Genomic DNA, 21,580 nt, shown 5'->3' with positions numbered 1-21,580 from the left:
TTATCCAGAATAACAATGAATTATTGAAGTCTGCATTTAGTAAAACTGAAAAACAAGGATATATTTTATTATTTCTAAAGTGCCTACCTCTAAATAACATATATTCAGTCATTCAGTCAAGGTCTTTAAAATGGAACCCTCACCTTATTTAATTCTCAAATAGTTTTATAGAGAAGTTCCTATGTTTTGATTCCCAACATATAAGTAAAATCTGAAGTTTATTTTTTAAATTTTATTTTATTTTTAAACTTTACATAATTGTATTAGTTTTGCCAAATATCAAAATGAATCTGCCACAGGTAAAATCTGAAGTTTAGAGTAAACATTAACATTGAATTAAAGCTCAGTATAAAGAATTGTTTATCTTCTTATAAATTCATTCTTTCTTTCTACCTTCTGCCATGACCTTAATGAAAAGCTTTTCCATGAAACTTGTTTCCTCTTATCTGTTTAATTTACTGTAAGTATGTTTCTAGATGTGGTGAATTGTTTCTAAGAGAGTCTTAACTTAGAGATGTAAGTCTTAACTTATCATAGTGTCATGACTCTATGATATCAGAAAAGACCGTCTAATCACATGCTTTTAGAACTGAAAGGACATCAAAATTACCTGGGGCATCTCATATTTTGATGAGGAAAATATAATTCAGAAAAATGGAATGCCCTGTGAAAGGCTGTGCAGCTAATGTACAGCGCTGGGCCTAGACCTTACCATACCTGCATTTTGTTTTCTGGCCCAGGGATCTTCTCACTACTCAACAAGTCTAACTAATGGAGGGTGAGTCATGGCTTCGGTTTAATATAAAGATGTAGGGTTATTAGAATATAGTTGGAGCTTCAAAAGCAAGAAAATTTCATTAGAGAATGTTGATCAGAAGAGTATAAAATTTACTCAATAGAGAACATTTATGTAGGGTAAAACCAAATATATAAAAAGGAAAAAAGAAAACCGTCTTTCTGTTTAGCCAGTCAGATCACCAGAAGAAATCTCTGCAATTAAGGTGTGACCTACACAATAATCAGATCCTTCTCACAACTAAATGATAATCCTCTGGTACCAAACAACTTTGCCCTGGGATGAAGGAAGCCACTTGCCCACAGTCATGTCCCCTTTCCAAAGGCAGCCGAACCCAATGATGGACTGAAGCGGGGGCCCTGAAACCTGGCCCCCTTGTCCTAACACAGGACAACTCAGAAGAGCCACACCAGTTCCACAGTTCCCTGTGCCATTAGCTGAGGTCTTTCTTGTGACTCTATTATGATTTCACTTCTCTGTCTGTCCAGACCTGCTTTCATTCCTCAACTTATGTGTTGTTCCACAAAGCACTTCTCAATAAACTTTCCATATGCAAGTCTACCCTGGAAACTGGATGTGAAACAAGTAGCTCAAAACAAACACTTGCACTTAACACATGTCATCTCTTCAAAAATAGTGCTGTCACTGATTAACCATGGAAACTGTGCTCTTCTTGAGCTACTGCAGCAGAAGTAAGGAGGCGGAGGGGTCCTTTAGGGAGGCTCAAGGCTTCCATGTCTCTGTAGGATCGCATTGCTTCAAAGATTCAGAGGATTCATGACACATCTCCAAAAGATTTCTAATCACTTTTCATGTACATAAGATTCAAAGAGGCCGTGAAATTCCCAAGAGGATAGAGTTCTCAAAGGGAAATACAATGGACAGAAACTCGGAGACTATAAGAGACATATCAAGTGGTCAGAGACAGGAATTTGCAAAATATACAGTCAGGAGGCAAAATTTTCCTTAGCTGTCAACTCATAAATATGCAGACACTAATTATAATAGCCATAATTCAACTGGAGTGTATTATGTACTATACTAACTTGGGGCTCCTCAGGTGGTGCTAGTGGTAAAGAACCTGCCTGCCAATGCAAGAGACTTAAGAGATGTGAGTTCAGTCCCTGGGTTTGGAAGATCCCCTGGAGGAGAGTATGGCAATCCACTCCAGTATTCTTGCCTGGAGAATCCCACGGACAGAGGAGCCTGGCCAGCTACTGTCCATAGCATTGCAAATAGTCGGATACAACTGAAGCAGCTTAGCATGCAGACATACTAATTTTAACCAATTTTATCTAATGTTGTCATTGAAATAGCCTGTAGTATAGCACTATTATTATCCCAACTTTACAAATAAAGAGATAGAGATGTTAGCAAATTGTTTGTGGTACACAGCTGGTGAATGCAGTAGCCAACGTTTAACGTTTAATCTTAGGTTCAGAATCCAAAAGTTAACTACGTAATCATCCTACTTTCAGAGAACTGTTCTTTTGGTAATTTATGGACAAAACAATGTGCAGACTTAATAATGATGTTCCCTAAATAAGATATGGGCCTTGTCGAACAGCCAGAGCGAATCGAGGATCCAGAGAGGAAGGTCACCCTTGAGATCTGATGTGGTATTTTCATCAGCTTCTTAAGTGAAGAGGAGCTGGGACTGACAGCACCGATCCTTTGGCAGAATTTCTTGTGCTCCCAGGCGCAACAGAGCAAACTCTCATTACACAATGTGTTCAGCCATTTAGAGCGAATCTTCTAGTCGTCTGTAGTGAATTTCAAAATAAATAATTCCCTTCAGTATAATTATTAGATACAGATCTGAAATGGTTCCACTTCATCTAACTGAAAGAAGAAGGTCTGGGTGTCCAGAAGGAGCAAAACTGGAGAAGCAGCTCCCCTGTCTTAATAAGGTTTTGTTTGGTTTTGCTTTGTTTTCTCTGTGATACCCTGCAGAGACTCTAAAACTGCCATTCTCACCCGAAGAGAATTTAGAAAATGACTGACTTGTGTCTAAAATTTAAAAAGAGGAGAAAACTCAGAAGGAGTATGATTTGTCCATCCTGAACTATCAGGTAGTTAATGAATATTCACAGATGAGCTACTCATTCAAAGTACAGTAAATGTTAAGTATAGATCCAAAGGGGCTTCCCTGGTGGCTTAGGTGGTAAAGAATCTGTCTGCAATGCAGGACACCTGGGTTTGATACGTGTATTGGGAAGATCCCCTGGAGAAGGAGATGGCAATCCACTCCAGTATTCTTGCCTGGAGAATCCCATGGACAGAGAAGCCTGGTGGACTATAGTCCATGGGGTAGCAAGAGTTGGATATGTCTGAGCTATCAACACACACATAGATTAAAGAGCCTCTTTTTAATGAAGAAAATATATGAAGTTTCACAAAAGTGAATTTTGAAGAATTATATTTCTGCTTTACTTTTGTATTCTTATTATGGAACTGTCATACAATTATAATTCACAATGAAGATAGACTCTACAATTTATTGTAATTTCAAATGGGAAAGCAATTGCAAATATTGCCCAGACACATACTGTGTAGTTTTTAAATAAATTCTTGTTGAAATTAATGTAATAAAGCAGATTTCATTTTACTCTCTTGAGTAAAGTTAGTAAGTCTCACTTGCCTAGGACCATCACTTTAATTCCAGGTCCTCTTTTTTCTTAAACCATCACTAACAGGCAATAGGTTCAAAGCAGTTCCTGCCCTGGTCTGTATCATACTCTGCACTGATTCATTCACAGCACAAACCTGGAGCTCTCATATAGCATCCCAGGAAGATTCACATACAGGGGAAGATCAGATAATAAGTTTTCCAATGATTGAAACAAAAACTTTGATCTCAGCAATTGTGTTATCTTGTACTTTTTAGGATCCATAATCTTAAGGAAAACAGTTTCCAATGAATTAATAATAGCCTGAGACTCAGCACACTGCAGCCAATTTTCACTGCAGTAGTTGTTTCTTTTATAGTCACACTTGGTTAGTATTTGAAATTTGGAGGAATTGCAATATGCATGGTTTTCAAAGCCCTTTACAGAATTTCATTTTTATCATTCAGAAAGAGTCAATGAAAAGGTAATAAGAAAAGCTCTATGGGATATTTTTATAGGAGTGTCAGAAGCCAGTAAGTTAACTACATGAAAGAACCCAGATTGCACAGTCAGAGTTTGAGCAGAAGCACTTCAGAGACTTTATATCTAGTATTTTGACTTTTACATGCCCTTGGAGGAAAAAAGAGTGCTGGCTACAAAATCAAATAAGGAGGGAAAAAGAACAAACCATATGCTTAAGCATAATTACAGTTTCAATTTTTCTACAAATGAAATGTGAAGTTTCAAAGATAAAGTGTAATAGAAATTGAGCTTCTTTGGTGTGTTTAAAAATATTGCCAAGAAAGAAAATTCTCATTTCCCTTGCTAACTTATCCCAGATTTCCACAATATGGAAGTTAGTCTGGGTAACTTAATTGAATGCTATCAACTTCTTGACAAGTCCATTTGCTCTTGTTTTGCTTTTAGTAGAGATGAAAAATATCAGAACACTGTCTCTATAAACTAAACTATTATAATTCAAGTCTGCATTAGGCTACCCATCTGACACCTTCTAAAATTAAAAGCATCTCAATTATCTTGACCTCTTCTCAAGCTATTAATCGTTCTTGTTAAATCTAGCAAACATTTAGCAATATCATTGTCATGATAATACAAGCAGTATTAGAATAAAAACACTTCCTTGGGCATGAATATCTTAAATGAGAAGAAAAATCTAATAACAGCAAACAATGAACAGATCTTTTGTCAATGTGAGTGTTTAATATTAAGCTTCACTTAAAACTAAATTTCAGTGGGATTCACAGGTCAGGGCTGTTGCTTTGGCTGAGTCGTATATTCCAAACAAAATGGTAATAAGAATCTGTATATTTTGCTTTTGTCATAAAGGCAGTTAAAACCAGTATCACAGGATTAACCAACCGGTGGTTGCATCGGTACCTGTTACTGCAGTTGTCTCAGTCTTTCTCTTCTCTTTCTCCAGATCAGCCAAATCATTTTGACAACCAGCTGGTACTTTTGAGTCCAGACCAGCTTGATTTGAGTACAGTTTCTTGGATCTGTCTACGTGGACACTCTGAAATGACACAAACCAGAGTGATTGATTTTACAAGTAAATTATCAGTCCAAAATAAATGCTTCCCAGTGTTTGACAAGGATACTTATCATATGGCGAGTTATTTCTATATATCTGAAATCAAACAGTCCATATGTCAAAGTGGGTTACAGATTATATCTTCAACAATATACTTTGGTAATCTAGGTGTTGAATTTTTGAGGCAATCTAAGTGATTCAAGTAACAAGTCCTCTCAGACACAGAATATTATCTTCAAAACCCATTTGTGTACATTACTTTCTTATGAAGCTTATAAAATATTGTTTGCTTCATTTTTATTCTTAATGATTTAGTAATGCAGACTTTCATTATATGTTACATAATTATTTATTGTATTATGAAGAACAGGTTTCACTTCTGTATTATCTACACCTTTTATATTATAAAACTAATCACAATATTTACTTTAAAATAACCCACATTTTTATCAACATTATCCAAGTATGAAAAAGCTCCTCTAGTCAATTTTAGAATGGTAATTCATCATAACAATGAATTATTAAAGTAAAACATCAATGGACTCTAAAACACATCTCACATATAAGAAATGTCATAGTGTCTGATGCTGCCCTGACATACTGTATGCTTCAAAAGAATCATCAGAGAGGAGCAAGCACTAAATTGAATTTTCAATTTAAATAAGAAATTGAATTTTCAACACATTGCTCCTTACTGAAATTCAGATTAGAAGTTTTTCAGTTTGGATATGATTACAAAATATTCAGAGATTCATAGAGTCAAAAGTAGCCAATCAATTTTGGCCATCCACACTAGCCATTTTGGTTCACTAAAGAGTAGGATAATGAACAACTTTCCTTAGGTTCCTCTTATAGACTCTATACAGCATTAAACTCATTAAAACATCATTAAAAGCTTGAATCAAAGGCTTTTAAAGTTTGGGAAGAGCCAATAAGGAAATTAGGGTCCATCGTAATTAAACAATATACCCAGATTAACAGAATGAACAGTGCCAAGCCTCAGGGATATGTCTCCCAGCCCTTAGTCCAGTGCTCTTCCATCACTCATTGATCTATGTATTCACTCAATGGAGCAGTTGTACCAATGGCCCCAATTCTTGCTTCTCTCTGTATCCATGTCCTTCCTGTATGATTTTGCACTGCCTTCTTGCTCTGACTTTTGATTTGTCCATGTGACTTTTGCTAGACCAACAGGAAATTGACACATGTGACACACAGTTGAAAATGCTTGCACAATTGGTTTTACTCATTGGTGTCCTTCCCCTACATCATGAGAACATGCCCAGACTAGCCTTCTGCAGGTTGAACAGGACAGAAATTAGAGTCAGGTTACCCCAGTCATCCTGGTTGAGACAACTAATGGCTAGAAGAGTCTTAAATATTTGGTCAAACCCAACCAGATCAGCTAAAACTAACTTAGGTCAGCTGCATTCCAGAGCCTCATGAAAAATGTGTTTTTATCTGGATGCCACTAAGTTTTTCTGATGAATGAACAGCATTGCGTGACAATAGATAACTGGTACATCCAACAACCATTTATATTTAGTATCCCAGATACTGGGAACATTGGGAGAATATAAACATAAATATAAATAGTCTCAGACTCTAAGTTGTTCAACTATAATTTCTTAAACCAGTGGTCCCCAACTTTTTTGTCACCAGGGGCTGGTTTCATGGGAGACAATTTTTCCATGGACCAGGGTGAGGGGGAGTGGTTTCAGGATGATTCAAGTGCATTACTTTTATTGTGTACTTTATTTCTATTATTATTACATCAGCTCCACCTCAGATCATCAGACATTACATCCCGGAAGTCGGGGATCCATGTTTAGATCTTTGCCAACTATTTAGGCAGAGAATTAGAAGAGTACACTAGAAGAGTACAGAAGTCATTTCTTGATAATTCTCAGATTCCTTCTTTTTTTTTTTTTTTAAGAGCTCTGCTTTGTATTGAATGTGTTACTAAAGAGGTTTAGTCAAAAAGACCAAAGCTCTTGTCATCATCAGACTCTTCAGATTCTTCTATCTTTGCTTCTACTTCTTTCCCTCAGTAGGGGCAGCAGTGGTGGATGGGGCTGGACCTCCTTCTGGGTCTGGTCCACCAGGTCCTACATTGCAGATGAGGTTCCTGACGCTGACACTGGCCAAAGCCTTTGCCAAAAAGCCTGGCCAATGTAATGACAAAAGATGGAATCCTGATGGTACTATGCTGCAGCTAAGTCGCTTCAGTCATGTCCGACTCTGTGCGACCCCAGAGATGACAGCCCACCAGGCTCCCCCGTCCCTGGGATTCTCCAGGCAAGAACACTGGAGTGGGTTGCCATTTCCTTCTCCAATGCATGAAAATGAAAACTGAAAGTGAAGTCGCTCAGTCGTGTCCAACTCTTAGCGACCCCATGGACTGCAGCCTACCAGGTTCCTCCATCCATGGGATTTTCCAGGCAAGAGTACTGGAGTGGGGTGCCATTGCCTTCTCTGATAGTACAATGGGGACAACTCAAAAGATCAAAGCTTGGATATTGATATTTATTAACTAGAACTGTACTTGTTTATATTTATTAAGCCACTGTACTTGTTTATATTTGACTCATCCACAGCCCATAAAAGCTAAGTCCATCATTTGATACAAATTTTTAAAATTATTTTCAAGTGTGTAGTACCTCATAGCTTTGAAAAAAATATATTTTCCTGATTTTGAATTAGATACTTTGGAAAATATATTATTATCTCAAGTTATTAGATGAGTATTAAATCATGGTACTTAGTACTGAGAAGTATCAAGCAGTAAATTAGGTTCAAAAAGGAATGCAGTTTCCTGCTTTTTCATACCAAATTCAATTGATGACATTAAAACACTGAGGAGAAAATGTTAGAAAAGTTCATGCAAATTATGTAACTAATGTATATCCCAGACTTCAGAGAAGAATGAAGAATTTAAATAAAATTCTTAAACCTGAAAGCTTAACATGAAAGGCTGAGGAAAGAAAATGAATTCTTGATCAGAATGGTTCAATTATTACAAAAGCCTGGAGCTCCTTGGTGTAAACCTCTGGGCAGGTTGAACATTTTATATACCAGCATTTCAACAATTAAGAACCCCACTTTGCTAGAGACAGTACCCACATTTTGATCTCTTCTAGTGAAGCTCAGTGAAGCTTTCCAAACTCTTCTTTGCTTTAGTTACTACAGCCAAGCTCCTGTTCCCAGGTCTGAATGAAAAGGGAGGTACTCATCTCTTAAGGTAGTAACCCTGCCATGACGTCCTCTAGATCCTGTTCACTTAGCCCTTCCCTCCAGGTCCCTGAGTCTTCAAACCATCCCCAGGTATTGATTTTGTGCTACAGTAAAATTCTCATAATGCTCCATTTTTCAGTGCCAATTGCTCTTCACTGAGCACCAATTCCCCACCCCACCCCACCCACCACCCACCACCCACCCTCTACCTCTTGCTCTGCCCTGTGGCTTTCTCTCCTTCTTTCCTGTCTCTCAAGTTCTTCTACTGTGCCTTCAGAACTTTGCTCTATGGTTTTCAAATTTCACCACATACTTAACTTTCTTTCAGAACATGGTCTCTACCTTCCAACCTTGACTAAAATTCCATTCTTCACTAAGGACAGCACTTCCATTGCAAATGACAATGGCTGCTTCTTCCTCCATACCCTAGATACCCTCAGGTTGATGATGCTCTGCCCCCAGTGCTTATGTTAATTTGGTATGTAGAATATTTTAAATGAGTTTGTGTGTGTGTTAAGTCACTTCAGTTGTATCCGACTCTGTGAGACCCTATGGACTGTAGCCCATCCATGGGATTCTCTAGGCAAGAACACTGGAGTGGGTTGCTATGCCATCCCCTTAAATGAGTATAAGATTGAATAAATGGATGTCCTTACCTCCTTGCAAAAAAATCCCTGTTGCTCTGTTATTCCTGCCATCCAGCTATGCACTATCTCCTTTATTGTTGGTACTATCTGTCCACTAATCTCTAGTCACAGTTCATTCTTCATAAAAAGACTGGATTATTTCTCTTCAAGCCCCACAATCCCAAGTGATGCTCATACCTACACAAATATTCCTTTCAGCACCCTGACTGGATCTCCTTACTACAAACAAACTTTTCATTTCTCTTCCTTTGCCTTTCACTTCCAGAGTCACATCTGAAATCTGATATAACCTGAACATTTTCCACTTTCAAAATCACTAAATGTCCTCTTTTCTCCACTAATCTCCCATCCTCAAGTCCAGTGTCTCTCCCTACTCCTTCCAATGTTCTCATTTCCAAGAGTGCTTTTGTCCCCAGGACTATTTCTGGGTTTCACTGGGACCTCAGATCTGCTGATCCCTCTATTTTCTCTATGTCCAGTAGCCTTCTAGCTCTATGATACCACCCCTCTACCTTCTCGTCTTGTGACTCTATTTCATTCACCTAGAATGTTCTTCACAAATGCTTCCTCATTAATTTTACTAAGTCTGGAGTTCCTACACAGTTTTCAACACCATGTAGTCTTTAGCTAGCAACATTTTTTCCAAGTCTTTGAGAAACTTGTACTTCTACTGAAATGCAATTTTCACAAATACAATTAAACAACAGTTAGTTAGCTTCATGTTTAATTAATATCTATCTTCTGATTAAAATAGAAATCCACTGAAAATAAAGATGATGTCTATACTATTTTTAGTCCTTATTTTGGCATTTAAATATAGTATTGAATAACTGTAAATTAAACAAAAAATGCATGAATAAAATACAGACAATTTTTATGACTTTAAAAAAAAAGAGGCCAGCTTATCAATGGCCAAGACACAGTCACATGTTCACTTGTTAAGAGTGATAGCCACTCACTCTTAATAGTAAAACTTATATAGTTGAAAGGCACACATATTTTAACTTCTTTTATCCATCAAAAAAACACATCACAAACCCTGTGTTTTTAAATGAACTTACTGTTGCAATCATTGCAAACACTATGTCATGTAACATCTCATATATATCTCTGATTCACATTAGACAGTCACTACCTATGGAAATTATAAATCAAATAATGGGGATGTCAGGGAAAGTGAGAACCTGAGAACTGAGTATGTGTAAACAGTGGCCCCATATTCCCAAGGCATGAAATTGTGGCCTAACAATAATAGAAGAAATAAAATCCTCTGTTTGGCACTGCTGCAGTGATATCAAGCTTTCAACCTGAAGATCAAGTCCGAGAAAAATGAGAAAAATAAGATGTGTGCAAAGAATAGAGAGGAACGCAGATAAATCTGAACTGGCAGTCACTGGGCCTTTGTGACCACTCTATAATACTTCAAAAATAGATCCTGTTCATTTTGTGTAACTTCCATTTAACTTGTCATTAGAAATGAGTCATTAGCATCCTGTCTGCTAATATAAAATGACTATTAAATTATTTGTCATGTTATTCTTGGCTTGCAGTTTAAATACTGCTTTTAGTGTTCCTGCTGAAAGCAATGATCCAATTACAAGATATTGGATATTTTTCTCATGCACAAAGCAACAAGCAGATAAACACTGTCCCAAAAAAGTTAACCCAGATAGCCATGGAAAAAAAATTGAAAGACTTTTTCAAATCTATCTTTTGTCTCATATCTTAGGCCATGTTGTTGGGTAAAAATTACCCTTTTCCGAACAATTCATTGAGATTCCCAGTTTGTGATTATATTCACTTGTATCTTTTCTCCCCAAGGGCAAATAACGCTTGCTTTTCCTTGGAAAGCCACATAGGGACTTCTTGGCCCAGGAACTAAACATCATCCACTTTTAAAATAATGTGAAATATTCCAGTTAATGTACTTTACTTTTTATTTTGCAAAAAATCAATCACTCTCTTAACAGACTTAAAAAAGTGACCTCCTTCTCTGCTTATATAAATAACTTGTCTTTTACACTGCCTGTACTTTTTGATTTCAGGGTATTGAATTCAAGGGATAATTGAGAAGAAATTTCAAATGTGAAATATTCAGGGAAAAATTTCTTATGAACTTTATTGCTTGGAATTAAATTCTACTTAAAACAAAAAGGCAACAATAATTCGAGCTTATACATTAAAATAAACAAGCAAAGACCAAAATCTAATCACAAGAAATATAGGTTTGCTATGCACATTCAAATGATCACTCCAGGAGAACATGTAATCCTCTATGTAGTCTGTGTTCTGGTATGTGTGTGTTCTCTTTGGTTCATTTATGGTTGAATCACCATAAATAATGTAGAAGGTTATCAAGTGGTTTGGAAAAAGTAATAAATTTCTCATTGTGCACTATAAAGATTTAATTAAATGGAGACAAATGTTTGGTTTTTTTCCTGAGGAAAATATTTAAATAAGCAAGAATATCAACTGAAAAGTAATCTAAAGTTGATCATCCATATAGACAGTCCTCTGTTTCAGACAATAATTTGAGGTTTCATACAATCATCCATTTACACAAATTAACTGTCTTTTCTGCAAAGAAAACATTCTCTGTACCAATCGAAAGAGAATGCTTTTGAGCTTGCTCTGTCCGATTCCAAAGACAAACCATCTCTGAAACATTTTAAGTCCCTTCCAGCCTTAGGTTGTTTGCAAGGGGGTTGCCCAGGCCTGTGGTATGCATGCCCATTGGAAGCCCATTGGAAGCCCACCTTCTTTTCCATTCCCAGAGCTTCAGGCTATGGCCTCTCTGGCCTTTCTGAGAGCCTTTGCTGGCATCGCTCACCCTCCTCAGCCAGGGCTCTTCCCTCCTCTACCATTACACACCTTCTTTGCACCCTGGAATAACACTGGCCAGACTCTGAGCTGGCAGCTTACTGGGGGCCTCAGCAACAGTCCCAGGTGTATGCACACATGTGGCTTGACACTTAGATGCTATTGGGCCTAATTGTGGTTAACAGGTGGGACCAAGCCCTCTTATCCCAGCCTGCTCCAAGGACTGCCCAGAAGCTTAGACATTTGAAAGAGCTGGGGTTTTCTATTTGCCTTGTCCTTTCCCTTGGGTCAGAAGAGACAACTGGCCCATGGGAAATAAAGATGCCTGTATCTGCTTCCCTAGCTGCCCTGATAAGAGATGAGAGTCTTCCATCTCTGCCCTTCAGGGCCCTCCACTTCCAGCTGGACTTGATGGGGCCAGATCCAAAGGAGACTATCCCTCTTGGAACTACGATTAGAGATTTTATCATGCATCATATATCACAAATCACACCATGCTTTCTGGGAAAGAAACCCTTCAGTTATTACTAAGCCTACTTTAAACCTTTAAGCCTACTTTCAAAGATCTGTTTCCAGAACATATTACGTACCAAAGGAAGTTAATAAGTACTCATATATTGCATTGCATCGTTCTCTCTTTCCTCTGCTGAAAACTGGCAACTAGACAATTTTACATCTACAAATCCCACCATCTTAATTTGATGTTTATTTGACCACTGTCTTGGCAAAAAAAAAAAAAAAATCAAATCCTAGTTTATAGGTATAAGAAGAACTCAATATAATAATACACTTTGATTGAAAGAAATTTAAGAATTTTCCTCCAGAGTCTCAGGGCAGAGAACCTCTTCACACTGTTCTGTCAAGCTCAATTCAATCTACTTCTTGCCACTCTAATTTTCTATGAATTAAGCCAAAGATGAAATGGAAACTTGAGGTAATGCTTGACCAACATACCTTTATTTTAAAATAAGGTCAGAAGAGACAGCCACTCTGTACATTTGTTATTCTTAAGGAAATAAATGAGAAGTCTGGCTGCCCTCAAAAGATGTTAGACTTGTTAGATCATGGCTTACTTACAGTGTTGCTATTATGAACACAGGAATAGCTCTTTGTGTAGAAATATATTTTCTTCTTTTTCATTATTTGGCCCTCCTGAAAGTTTTAAGATCATTAATTCACATGGTTATTATAACTTTCATGGCTCCTATTTTAATTGGAAAATCCTAACTCTTAGACTTTGTAAGGGCAATCTGTGGCCAAAGGGCAGGAAAACTAATCTTAATTTGAATTAGAGAAACAGAAATTCTAGCAACATAAATTATGTGACACATTTTTGGTTTAGATTAGTTTTGGTGAAATTAGTTTTGAATCAGTGGACATACGAATAGCATTTGAAAAATGTCCAGCAGGGCAAGGCTTGCTGCAGATGGCAGATGGGAACTGCAGTCTACCATATAATAGTTCTGTATCTAGAAAAAGAATTTAAAATTCATTTCTTAAAAATTACATTTGAAACCATTTTAACCTTCTGGGTATTAAAATGCAGGCTTTCACATGGGTCTTTGAAAGGCATCCATGCTGGCAACTTGATTTAAAACATTGCTATACTATTAACTGAGCCATCAACAACTTTGATGAGTATGATTCATCTATTTCTTCAGGTATTTGCATTCTATGAAATGCTAAATGGCACTCTTGCCACTAAAGTGCTGCTAAAATGTAAAACTCTCCTGTTCTTGTGAAAGAGTGCCCAACACAGGATGTCATCCTCAAAGGCTGCTTCCCACCTCCTCACCTCAAGCCTGGCCACACTTCTGTCACACCCGTTCCCCATAAGGCTGCTTTCTGACCTCTTTCTGCTCATACACCCCATTCTCCATGCCCTTTATAAAGCATGCTCTCATACCACCATCCAACAACGTCTCTAAATTTCTTACACAATCTTGGCATGATCCCTCCATCATCTCTAGGATCCTCTCCCACTTTGCTCACAATGATTTTTTTAGCTCCTGTCCTGCTCTTTGCCATTCCTGTACCAAAATGACATCAAAGGACTTAACATTTCATGCCTCTGTAGCACTTTATTTTCTACTCATTTTTAAGTCTCTTGTAAGTACAAAGTACAGTTAGAACTTGGATCTCACTGTCCCTCAGAGTTTCTCCATCATCCAGGTCTTGGGTTCCAGCATTCTCCTCTGCACACACTCTTACTTAGCCCTGTTCTGCCCTCTCAGTCTTCAGTTCATTTTTTCCTTCTAGATTCCTCCTTATCTCACTTGTTTTCCCACCCAAGGGATCCTTGGAACCCACGTTAACAGTTTTCTCACTGTGGTTGTTAAGATTTTCATTTTCTATTCCACTCGTTTTGCTAATTCCTAGAAGTCACTTTTTGTTCTCTCACTTCCTGAAAGGTGGCTCATTGCTGTTAGTTGTTGTTGTTGTTGTTGTTGTTTAAGTCTTGTAACTTTCCCATTTGTCTCTGACATAAGTTCACGTTGCCTGGTGACATCGGGTCCTCAGTATTGCTCAGCAATCTGAGGCTCGCCACTTCAGTTCCTTGTGAGGCATGCATAGATGATGTTTCAAAATCTTCCCCTCCTTTATCAAGCTGAAGTTGCAACCTGGCATTCCTCAATCATATTTAATCAGTTAATTCAATGAGATCATGGCTATTTGAAATCAATTTCCACAGCTTTCCTTGTCTTTTTTCAGAAAGTCAGTTAATCTCTCTTCTTTCACATTGACTTGCAAAATGTCCTGTCCACTTTCTAAAGTATGTGCCTCTTTCTCTTTGACCCTGTTTCTCTGTGACCCTTTCTTTCCCACCTTTCCCTTGTCTCAATTACTATGCCCACTTCCACACTATTCTCTGACTCTGCCTCTTCACTGCTTTGTTCATTTTCTGCCAAACTTTAGCGAGAGTGGACTATTCTTATTGCTCCTTTTCCTTTTCTCCTACTCATGTATTAACTGATATTTACTGCATAGAATCTGGTTTCTGTGCCTGCCACTTGACTAAAAATATTTTCACCAATAACTTTCTAATCATCAGTCATAAATCCCATGGCCTTTCCTCAGACCTCATGGTTCCTGAGCTTTCTGCTGCACATAACTCTGTTACCAACCTCATCATTTTTTAAAAAATGTTTTCCCCTCAGTCTCCAGAAACACTGTACTCTCTTCTCTCTTGGATCCTCATTCACTCATCTCTTTCATCATCTTTTCTCTTTCCTGCCAACCTCTAAATCAGTGATCTCTAAACCATTCTGACTGCATGTTTTTAATAATAAAAAATTTAAGCATAAAACATAAATGTGATGCATGTGTTTTGTTGTTGTCGTCCAGTTGCTAAGTCATGCCTGACTCTATGTGGCCCTTGGGACTGCAGTCTGCCAGGCTCCTCTGTCCCTGGGATTCTCCAGGCAAAAATACTAGAGTGGGTTGCCATTTCCTTCTCCAGGGGATGCATACACAAATACACAAAATTTTACATATGTACTCTACTAATATATATGAATGTGTGTATATTTACTATACAACATACGATTATAAAAGAAAGTAGAAAATTTAATAAAGTGGAAGTAAAAATATTTTAAGCAAAATTTTATTTCATTTATTAGTAATACAGAGAAAAATGGAATAGTTGTCATTATTTTTAAAACGATTTAACACTTTGTGATACAGCAATTCAATTGTTTCCTTCATAATTAAGTTGATTTATATACTGAGTTTAAGTGGGTGTCACCAATGAAAAGTAGTGCTTCACAAAAATACTTTGATCTAAATGGAAAAAGTACATTGTTAATTGCTCTCACTAAATCATGATGCTTATATTTCAACAAAGTCTACTGATTTTGCAAAGATAATGTAGTACAAAGTAATGTAGTACAGCTAGTAATACCTTATCTTTCCTAACATACAACTGTTTTTTAAAACCCAAACAGATTTGAGTTGTCAATTAATTAAGATTTTAAATACTGTGTTCAAAACCCACTGAAATTCTTTGGAAGCATTTGTAAATGATTAAAAATTTTGTTTTTAAGTTTTTAAAGTTTGTAAGATGAGAGGTTTTATATGTTGTATGCTGTTTTCAGGAATTAAAGCTCATAGTATCAGAAATATTTTTAAACCACCCTTTAAAAAATGTTCCTTATATGTGATTCTTTAGTTATCTTTTGTCCTTTTTATTGAAAGGCTAGCTCAAATGTGTATGTATGTATTGCTCTAGGTTATAGACAACCAACAGGCAATTGGAATCCTGAATTAGGTAGGCAAATTTGAACACTTGACTTATTGTAAAATAAATCTTAATATTAATAAATCTTCAGTTTGGGAAAAAAATAACTTGCTGTCAGATAATTTATAAATAAATCTTTATATCGCACAAAAGAATGCCATAATCATTCCCCCCTCACAAAGTGTAGTGAGTTGAGGATCCAACTACATACTTTACTTTTGTTTCTATAAATTAACCATATCCAAAACATCCTGTAGAACTTTGTAAACTCCTGGCTACAATTTCTTTGCTATAGTAACTTCATATAATGACACTGGGAGTACATTTCATATGTGGATTCACCACTCTAATCCTCCTGTAGGATCACTTTAAAAATTCTAGATAAGGGAGCTCCTCTATCGACTAGCTGAACTTCATTCACCCATAAAGCAATGCTTTACTAAAGAAATCATTAAGGGAGAGAATCATGGCTTCTCCAGTGCATTAAACAATATTTCATGGGTTCCATTGTTGAGGCACAATCTAGCAAAACAAATGAACAAACATGTCAGGAAAAATTGAACTCTCACACAACTTTATAGAAAATCTCCCTCACTGAGTCATTTGTTTGAATAAATAATAATAATAATAGCTAACATTTATGTTGTGCTTACTAAGTTTCAGGCACCATATTTTATGCCTTTTACATATGCTAGCATATTAAAATCTTAAGCTTTTTTCTATACATCTTATAAGGTTATTTTCATAAAAAGAAATGGCTTTAATTTGTCACCCTATTGCTTCTTTGTGTTACATTAGCCATTTTTAGGAAGAACTAGTTTACACAATAATATGTAATTTTTTTCCTTACTACTATTAGAAAAACTCAAGTTAACATTAATTACAGTGACTTTTAAGTACAATGAAGTCCTAGATTTAGAATAACATAATTATAAACAGCACTGAAAAACTATGTCTTCATATTCTTATTGCTTAGTTTTAAAATATATTGTTAATCACTAAGGTTTCATTTTCTCAGTTCTTAATGTCATATAGCAAAGTATAAAATATGGTGAAATTTGCTGTCAGAGTGTTTGTAAACCCTTATTTCAACCTTTTTGATAATTTCAGCTTTTTGTCTGACATCTTGATGGGTTTGACTAGTTAATTTTTTTTTTCCTTTTAATGTGGCTGATGGAGAAATACTAGAAGTATAATAGAGTATTAATAGCAACTTAGTAACTCTCTCATGCCTCAACCCACTCACATTTTCAATTCCTCTTCCCCAAAGCTAACCACTACCTTGACTTCTGATAGCATAGTTCAGTTTTATTTTTTGTTTGGAAACTTTTCATATTTTGGATAACAGAGTATATTCTCTTTTGTGTCTGGATTCTTTCTTCTTATCCAAAAGTTCAGAAAGAATTCCATTGTACACATATACCAAAATTTATTAATATACTCTACTACTGAAGAAGACCTGAGTTGTTTCCAGGTTTTAGCTATTACAAATGACACTGCTATAAATATTCTAATGCATGTCTTTTTGTACACATGTATATACATTTATTTCTGGTGCACATATGCATACATTTCTGTAAGCTCAAAATTGTTAGGTCATAAGAGATGTATATGCCTAGCTTTAGTAGATCCTGCAAAACAATTTTTCAGACTATAGTCTCACAGAGTATGTGAGATTCAGTTTTTTCATATTCTTGCTAAGATTTGATACTGTCTGTCTTTTTATTTAACCACTCTATGAATCTATAGTGTTACCTCACTGTGGTTTTAATTTACATTTCCCAGGTGACTAGTGAGATTAACTATCTCTTCAGTGTTATATTGGTCACTGTGAAGCAACTGTTAGTACTTTGCGAGTAACAACCATTCAGTTGTTCTGCCCATTTTCTGTATTGTACTGTCTGTAATTTTGTCATTGGCTGGTAAGTTTTATATACTCTGAATACAAGTCTTTTTTTTAATATTCCTTATTTATTTTATAAATAGTCTTCCCTTCTCTGTACCTTATCTTTTCACTCTCTTAACAGTGTCCTTTGTAATATAATCTTTATTTTGTATTATGTGTGTGCTTAGTCACATCTGACTCTTTGCAACCACATGGACTGCAGCCCAACAGGCTCCTCTCTCCATGGATCTTTCCAGGCAATATACTGGAGCAGGTTGCCATCCCCTATTCCAGGGGATTTTCCTAGCTTAGGGATTGACCCTGCAGCACTTGCGTTTCCTGCATTGGCAGATGGATTCTTAAATCGACAGTTTTTTTCTGTAATAAAAAAGATTGTCCATTTTGTGAGATCTGATTTTATTTAAACTAGAAAACAAAGTTTTCAAACACCTTGATCAGGTTTATCAAGTCTGCAGCGCAGTGCAATTCCCTGAAATCCAGGGTGCCACCATGTACCTAGGCAGAGTCCCATCTCAGGGTATCCAGTCTCATAAATCAGAAGCAGGACCCAGTGACCCAGCACTGCTCTATAATTTGAGTTGACAATGATCATCAACAGCTGCCAACTTTATAAAAACAAACCAAAACCTACTATACAACAGAGGGAATTCTACTCAATGCTCTGTGGTGACCTAAATGGGAAGAAATCCAAAAAAGAGAGGCTATTTAAACATATAGCTGATTTGTTTTGCTATACAGTATAAACTAATAACAACATTGTAAAGCAAATATACTCTAATAAAAAAAAATTTTTTAATAAATAAAAACAAAAGACAACCAGATATTATGTACCTCCTGATAGAAATACTTTTATGGAGTACTCTTTATGGAGTAGTCCTTCCAAAAAATCAAATCTGAATCTTCCAAGCTTCAAGAGTCAATTGACTCAATGGACATGTATTTGAGCAAACTCTGGGAGATAAAAAAACATGTCAGAAGAACATCTTCAAAGGAAGCAAACTCACAGGCAAAGCAATCTTAGAATGCATGACATCTACAATATATTTCATTTAGATTATATGGCAGAAAGCAAAGAAGAACGAAAGAGTCTCTTGGTGAAAGTGAAAGAGCAGAGTGAAAAAGCTGGCTTAACACTCAACATACAAAAAACTAAAATCATGACATCTGGTCCCATCACTTCATGGCAAATGGATGGAGAAAAAGTGGAAACAGTGACAGATTTTATTTTCTTGGGCTCCAAAATCATTGCAGCCATGAAACTTAAAGATGCTTGCTCCTTGGAAGAAAAGCTATGACAGTGTATTAAAAACCTGGACAGTTTATTGAAAAGCAGAGACATCACTTTGCAGACAATGTTCCGTATACACAAAGCTATGGTTTTTCCAGTAGTCATATATGGATATGAGAGACAGATCATAAAGAAGGCTGAGCACCGAAGAATTGATGGGTTTGAACTGTGGTGCTGGAGCAGACTCTTGAGAGTCCCTTGGACAGCAAGGAGATCAAACCAGTCAGTCCTAAAGGAAAACAGCCCTGAATATTAGAAGGACTGATGCTGAAGCTGAAACTCCAAAACTTTGGCCTCCTGACGTGAAGAGCCGATTCATTGGAATAGAGCCTGATGCTGGAAAAGACTGAGGGCGGGAGGAGAAGAGGGTGCAGAGGATGAGATAGTTGGATGGCATCATTGACTCAATGGACATGTGTTTGAGCAAACTCTGGGAGATAATGAAGGTAGGGAAGCCTGGCATGCTGCAGTCCATGGGGTCACAGAGTCAGACTGAACAGCAACAACAAGATTATATGGCATGTGGTAGACCAAGGGAAAAACTGATACACAGAAATCCTATGTGAAGTACAAGAAATCTAAAAAGACAAGGTGTTTGGTAAACAACTAAAATATCACAGTTAATTTTAGTTTCTACACAATTGCTCTATTTAACTGGCAAAAGAAAAGCATTTCCACTCCTGAAACCACAGGGATATGATTGGTAAAATTTTTGCTGTAGAAAACTATAGAATTAATCCAGTTTCTCAAACAAACTGAGAAAAAACAGAAAGAAATCTATAGATTAAAAGAGACTTTAAAACAAGTCATTCAATTGTAATCTTTACATCTTATTTAGAAAAAACATTTAATAGACAGCCAGGCAAATTTGAATTCTACCTTGATAATAATATTTAGGCATTATTTCTAATGTTGTCAGGAATATAACAATATTGTTTAAGAATCTGTATCTTTTAGAGATACCCACTGAAATATTTGGTGCATAATGGCCTATGTGGGAAAATCTAAAAGAGTGTATATAGGGCCTTTCCCTGGCAGTTCAGTGGTTAAGACTTGGCCTTCTAATGCATGAGGAGTGGATTCAATCCCTAATCAGGAAGCTAAGATCCCACGTGCCTTGTGACCAAAAAACCAAAATAGGAAACAGAAACAGTATTGTAACCAATTAAATAAATACTTTAAAAATGGTTCACATTAAAAAAAAAAAACTGTAAAAAATAAAATAAAAGCGTGGATATATGTGTTATGTATAACTGATTCACTTTGATGTATACCTGAAGCTAACATAACGTTGTAAATCAACTATACTCCAATAAAAATTTGAAAAAAAAGCCTTAAAATTTTAGCTCTTAAGACAATAAAGTAAAACATCATTTCATTTTTGCTTTAAAAGTTAGGTTGTAAGCAAATAGCAGCAGTGAGGTTGTGACTGTATTTCAGTAGTAATTTTACATTCCCAGCAGATGGCAGTCTTCCCTGACTCTTTGCAGGTACCTTACAAAGTCTAGCTGTTCATTGCTTACAAAGCAGTGAGATTACATCCGTGTACTCAGATAGAATATTGGAAATCTGCCAGAACTCCATAGCTCCAGGATTAAATATCTCTTTGAAAAGAGACTTCCACGGCAGAGGTTTTTAGTTTTTCAAATGATATGTATGTCTCTGGGACAACGGCTATTTACATAAACTCTAGGTTTACACTGAGTTTCTCAGGATCACATTTGGCACCTTTTCTTGATGATCAGGATGCCAACAGGCTGGTAAATGCACCAGAGAAGGTTTCAGAGTATTGTGTTTCTCCAAGCAGAGCCAAGTAAGAAGAATTCAAATGCCACCCGTATCTCAAGTATTCTCATCTAATCTCAGCTCCTAGAGTGTTTACTTAAAACATTTTCATTTTCTTGGCAAAGAGCTACGTAAATACATTCAATTTTACCTCTTTTATACATATGTCCTTAAGATATTTTGACTAATGTGTTAGGTTTGAGAATTTTACTCTCCAACTACATGTGCATGAATAGATCATAAACTAATTCTAGAATAAAAGGCTTATCTCAATGATCAGTGACATTTGCAATTGAGAATTTATCTATCTTTGCAATGTTGGAGAGAATGTCACTGCATTTTCAAATTTAATTATTTTTTATTTTTGCCTATAACAAATTCATATCCCTGACAGGGATCAGTATTAGTAACTATTTATTCAATAGGGAAATTCACAAACCCCTCTATTTTATATAGGGGGAATAAATTAAGAATATTCTCACAGGGGCCTTGAGAAAAGAATCTTCTTAGTCAAGGGTGTGATGGTGACTGAGAGAGTAAATTGGAAGTCAGGCTCTGTACTTATCTTCTTGGCTCTTTCCTACTAACAGATAGCAGAACATATAATTTCAAAATATGACTACAGGAGTTTAGGGCATGCCACCTCAATACATGTTGCTTTAGTATATTGATTATTTTGAGCTGTAGGTACTTGGAAAATAGCAAA

General features: G+C 36.4%; 1 protein-coding gene across 2 annotated transcripts in view; it reads right to left on the bottom strand.

Moving 5' to 3' along the window:
* Window positions 1-21,580, bottom strand: part of THEMIS (thymocyte selection associated) — a 189,275-nt gene that overhangs the window by 6,870 nt on the left and 160,825 nt on the right. The window contains exons 5-6 of one of the 2 annotated variants that reach the window (XM_006058846.4): window positions 4,804-4,939; window positions 333-2,559 (exon numbers count right to left, since the gene is read on the bottom strand). In XM_006058846.4, the coding sequence (XP_006058908.2) occupies window positions 2,552-2,559; window positions 4,804-4,939 (144 nt within the window). In that variant the 3' untranslated portion in view covers window positions 333-2,551. Of the gene's footprint in view, window positions 1-332; window positions 2,560-4,803; window positions 4,940-21,580 lie in introns of those variants that run through there. The other variant, XM_006058845.4, reaches the window with a different exon arrangement.

This window comes from Bubalus bubalis, chromosome 10 (genome assembly GCF_019923935.1).
Source record: "Bubalus bubalis isolate 160015118507 breed Murrah chromosome 10, NDDB_SH_1, whole genome shotgun sequence".
Taxonomy (NCBI): Eukaryota; Metazoa; Chordata; class Mammalia; order Artiodactyla; family Bovidae; genus Bubalus; species Bubalus bubalis.
The sequence above is the reverse complement of the archived record's forward strand: the minus strand, read 5'-3'. Positions and strand labels throughout refer to the sequence as shown.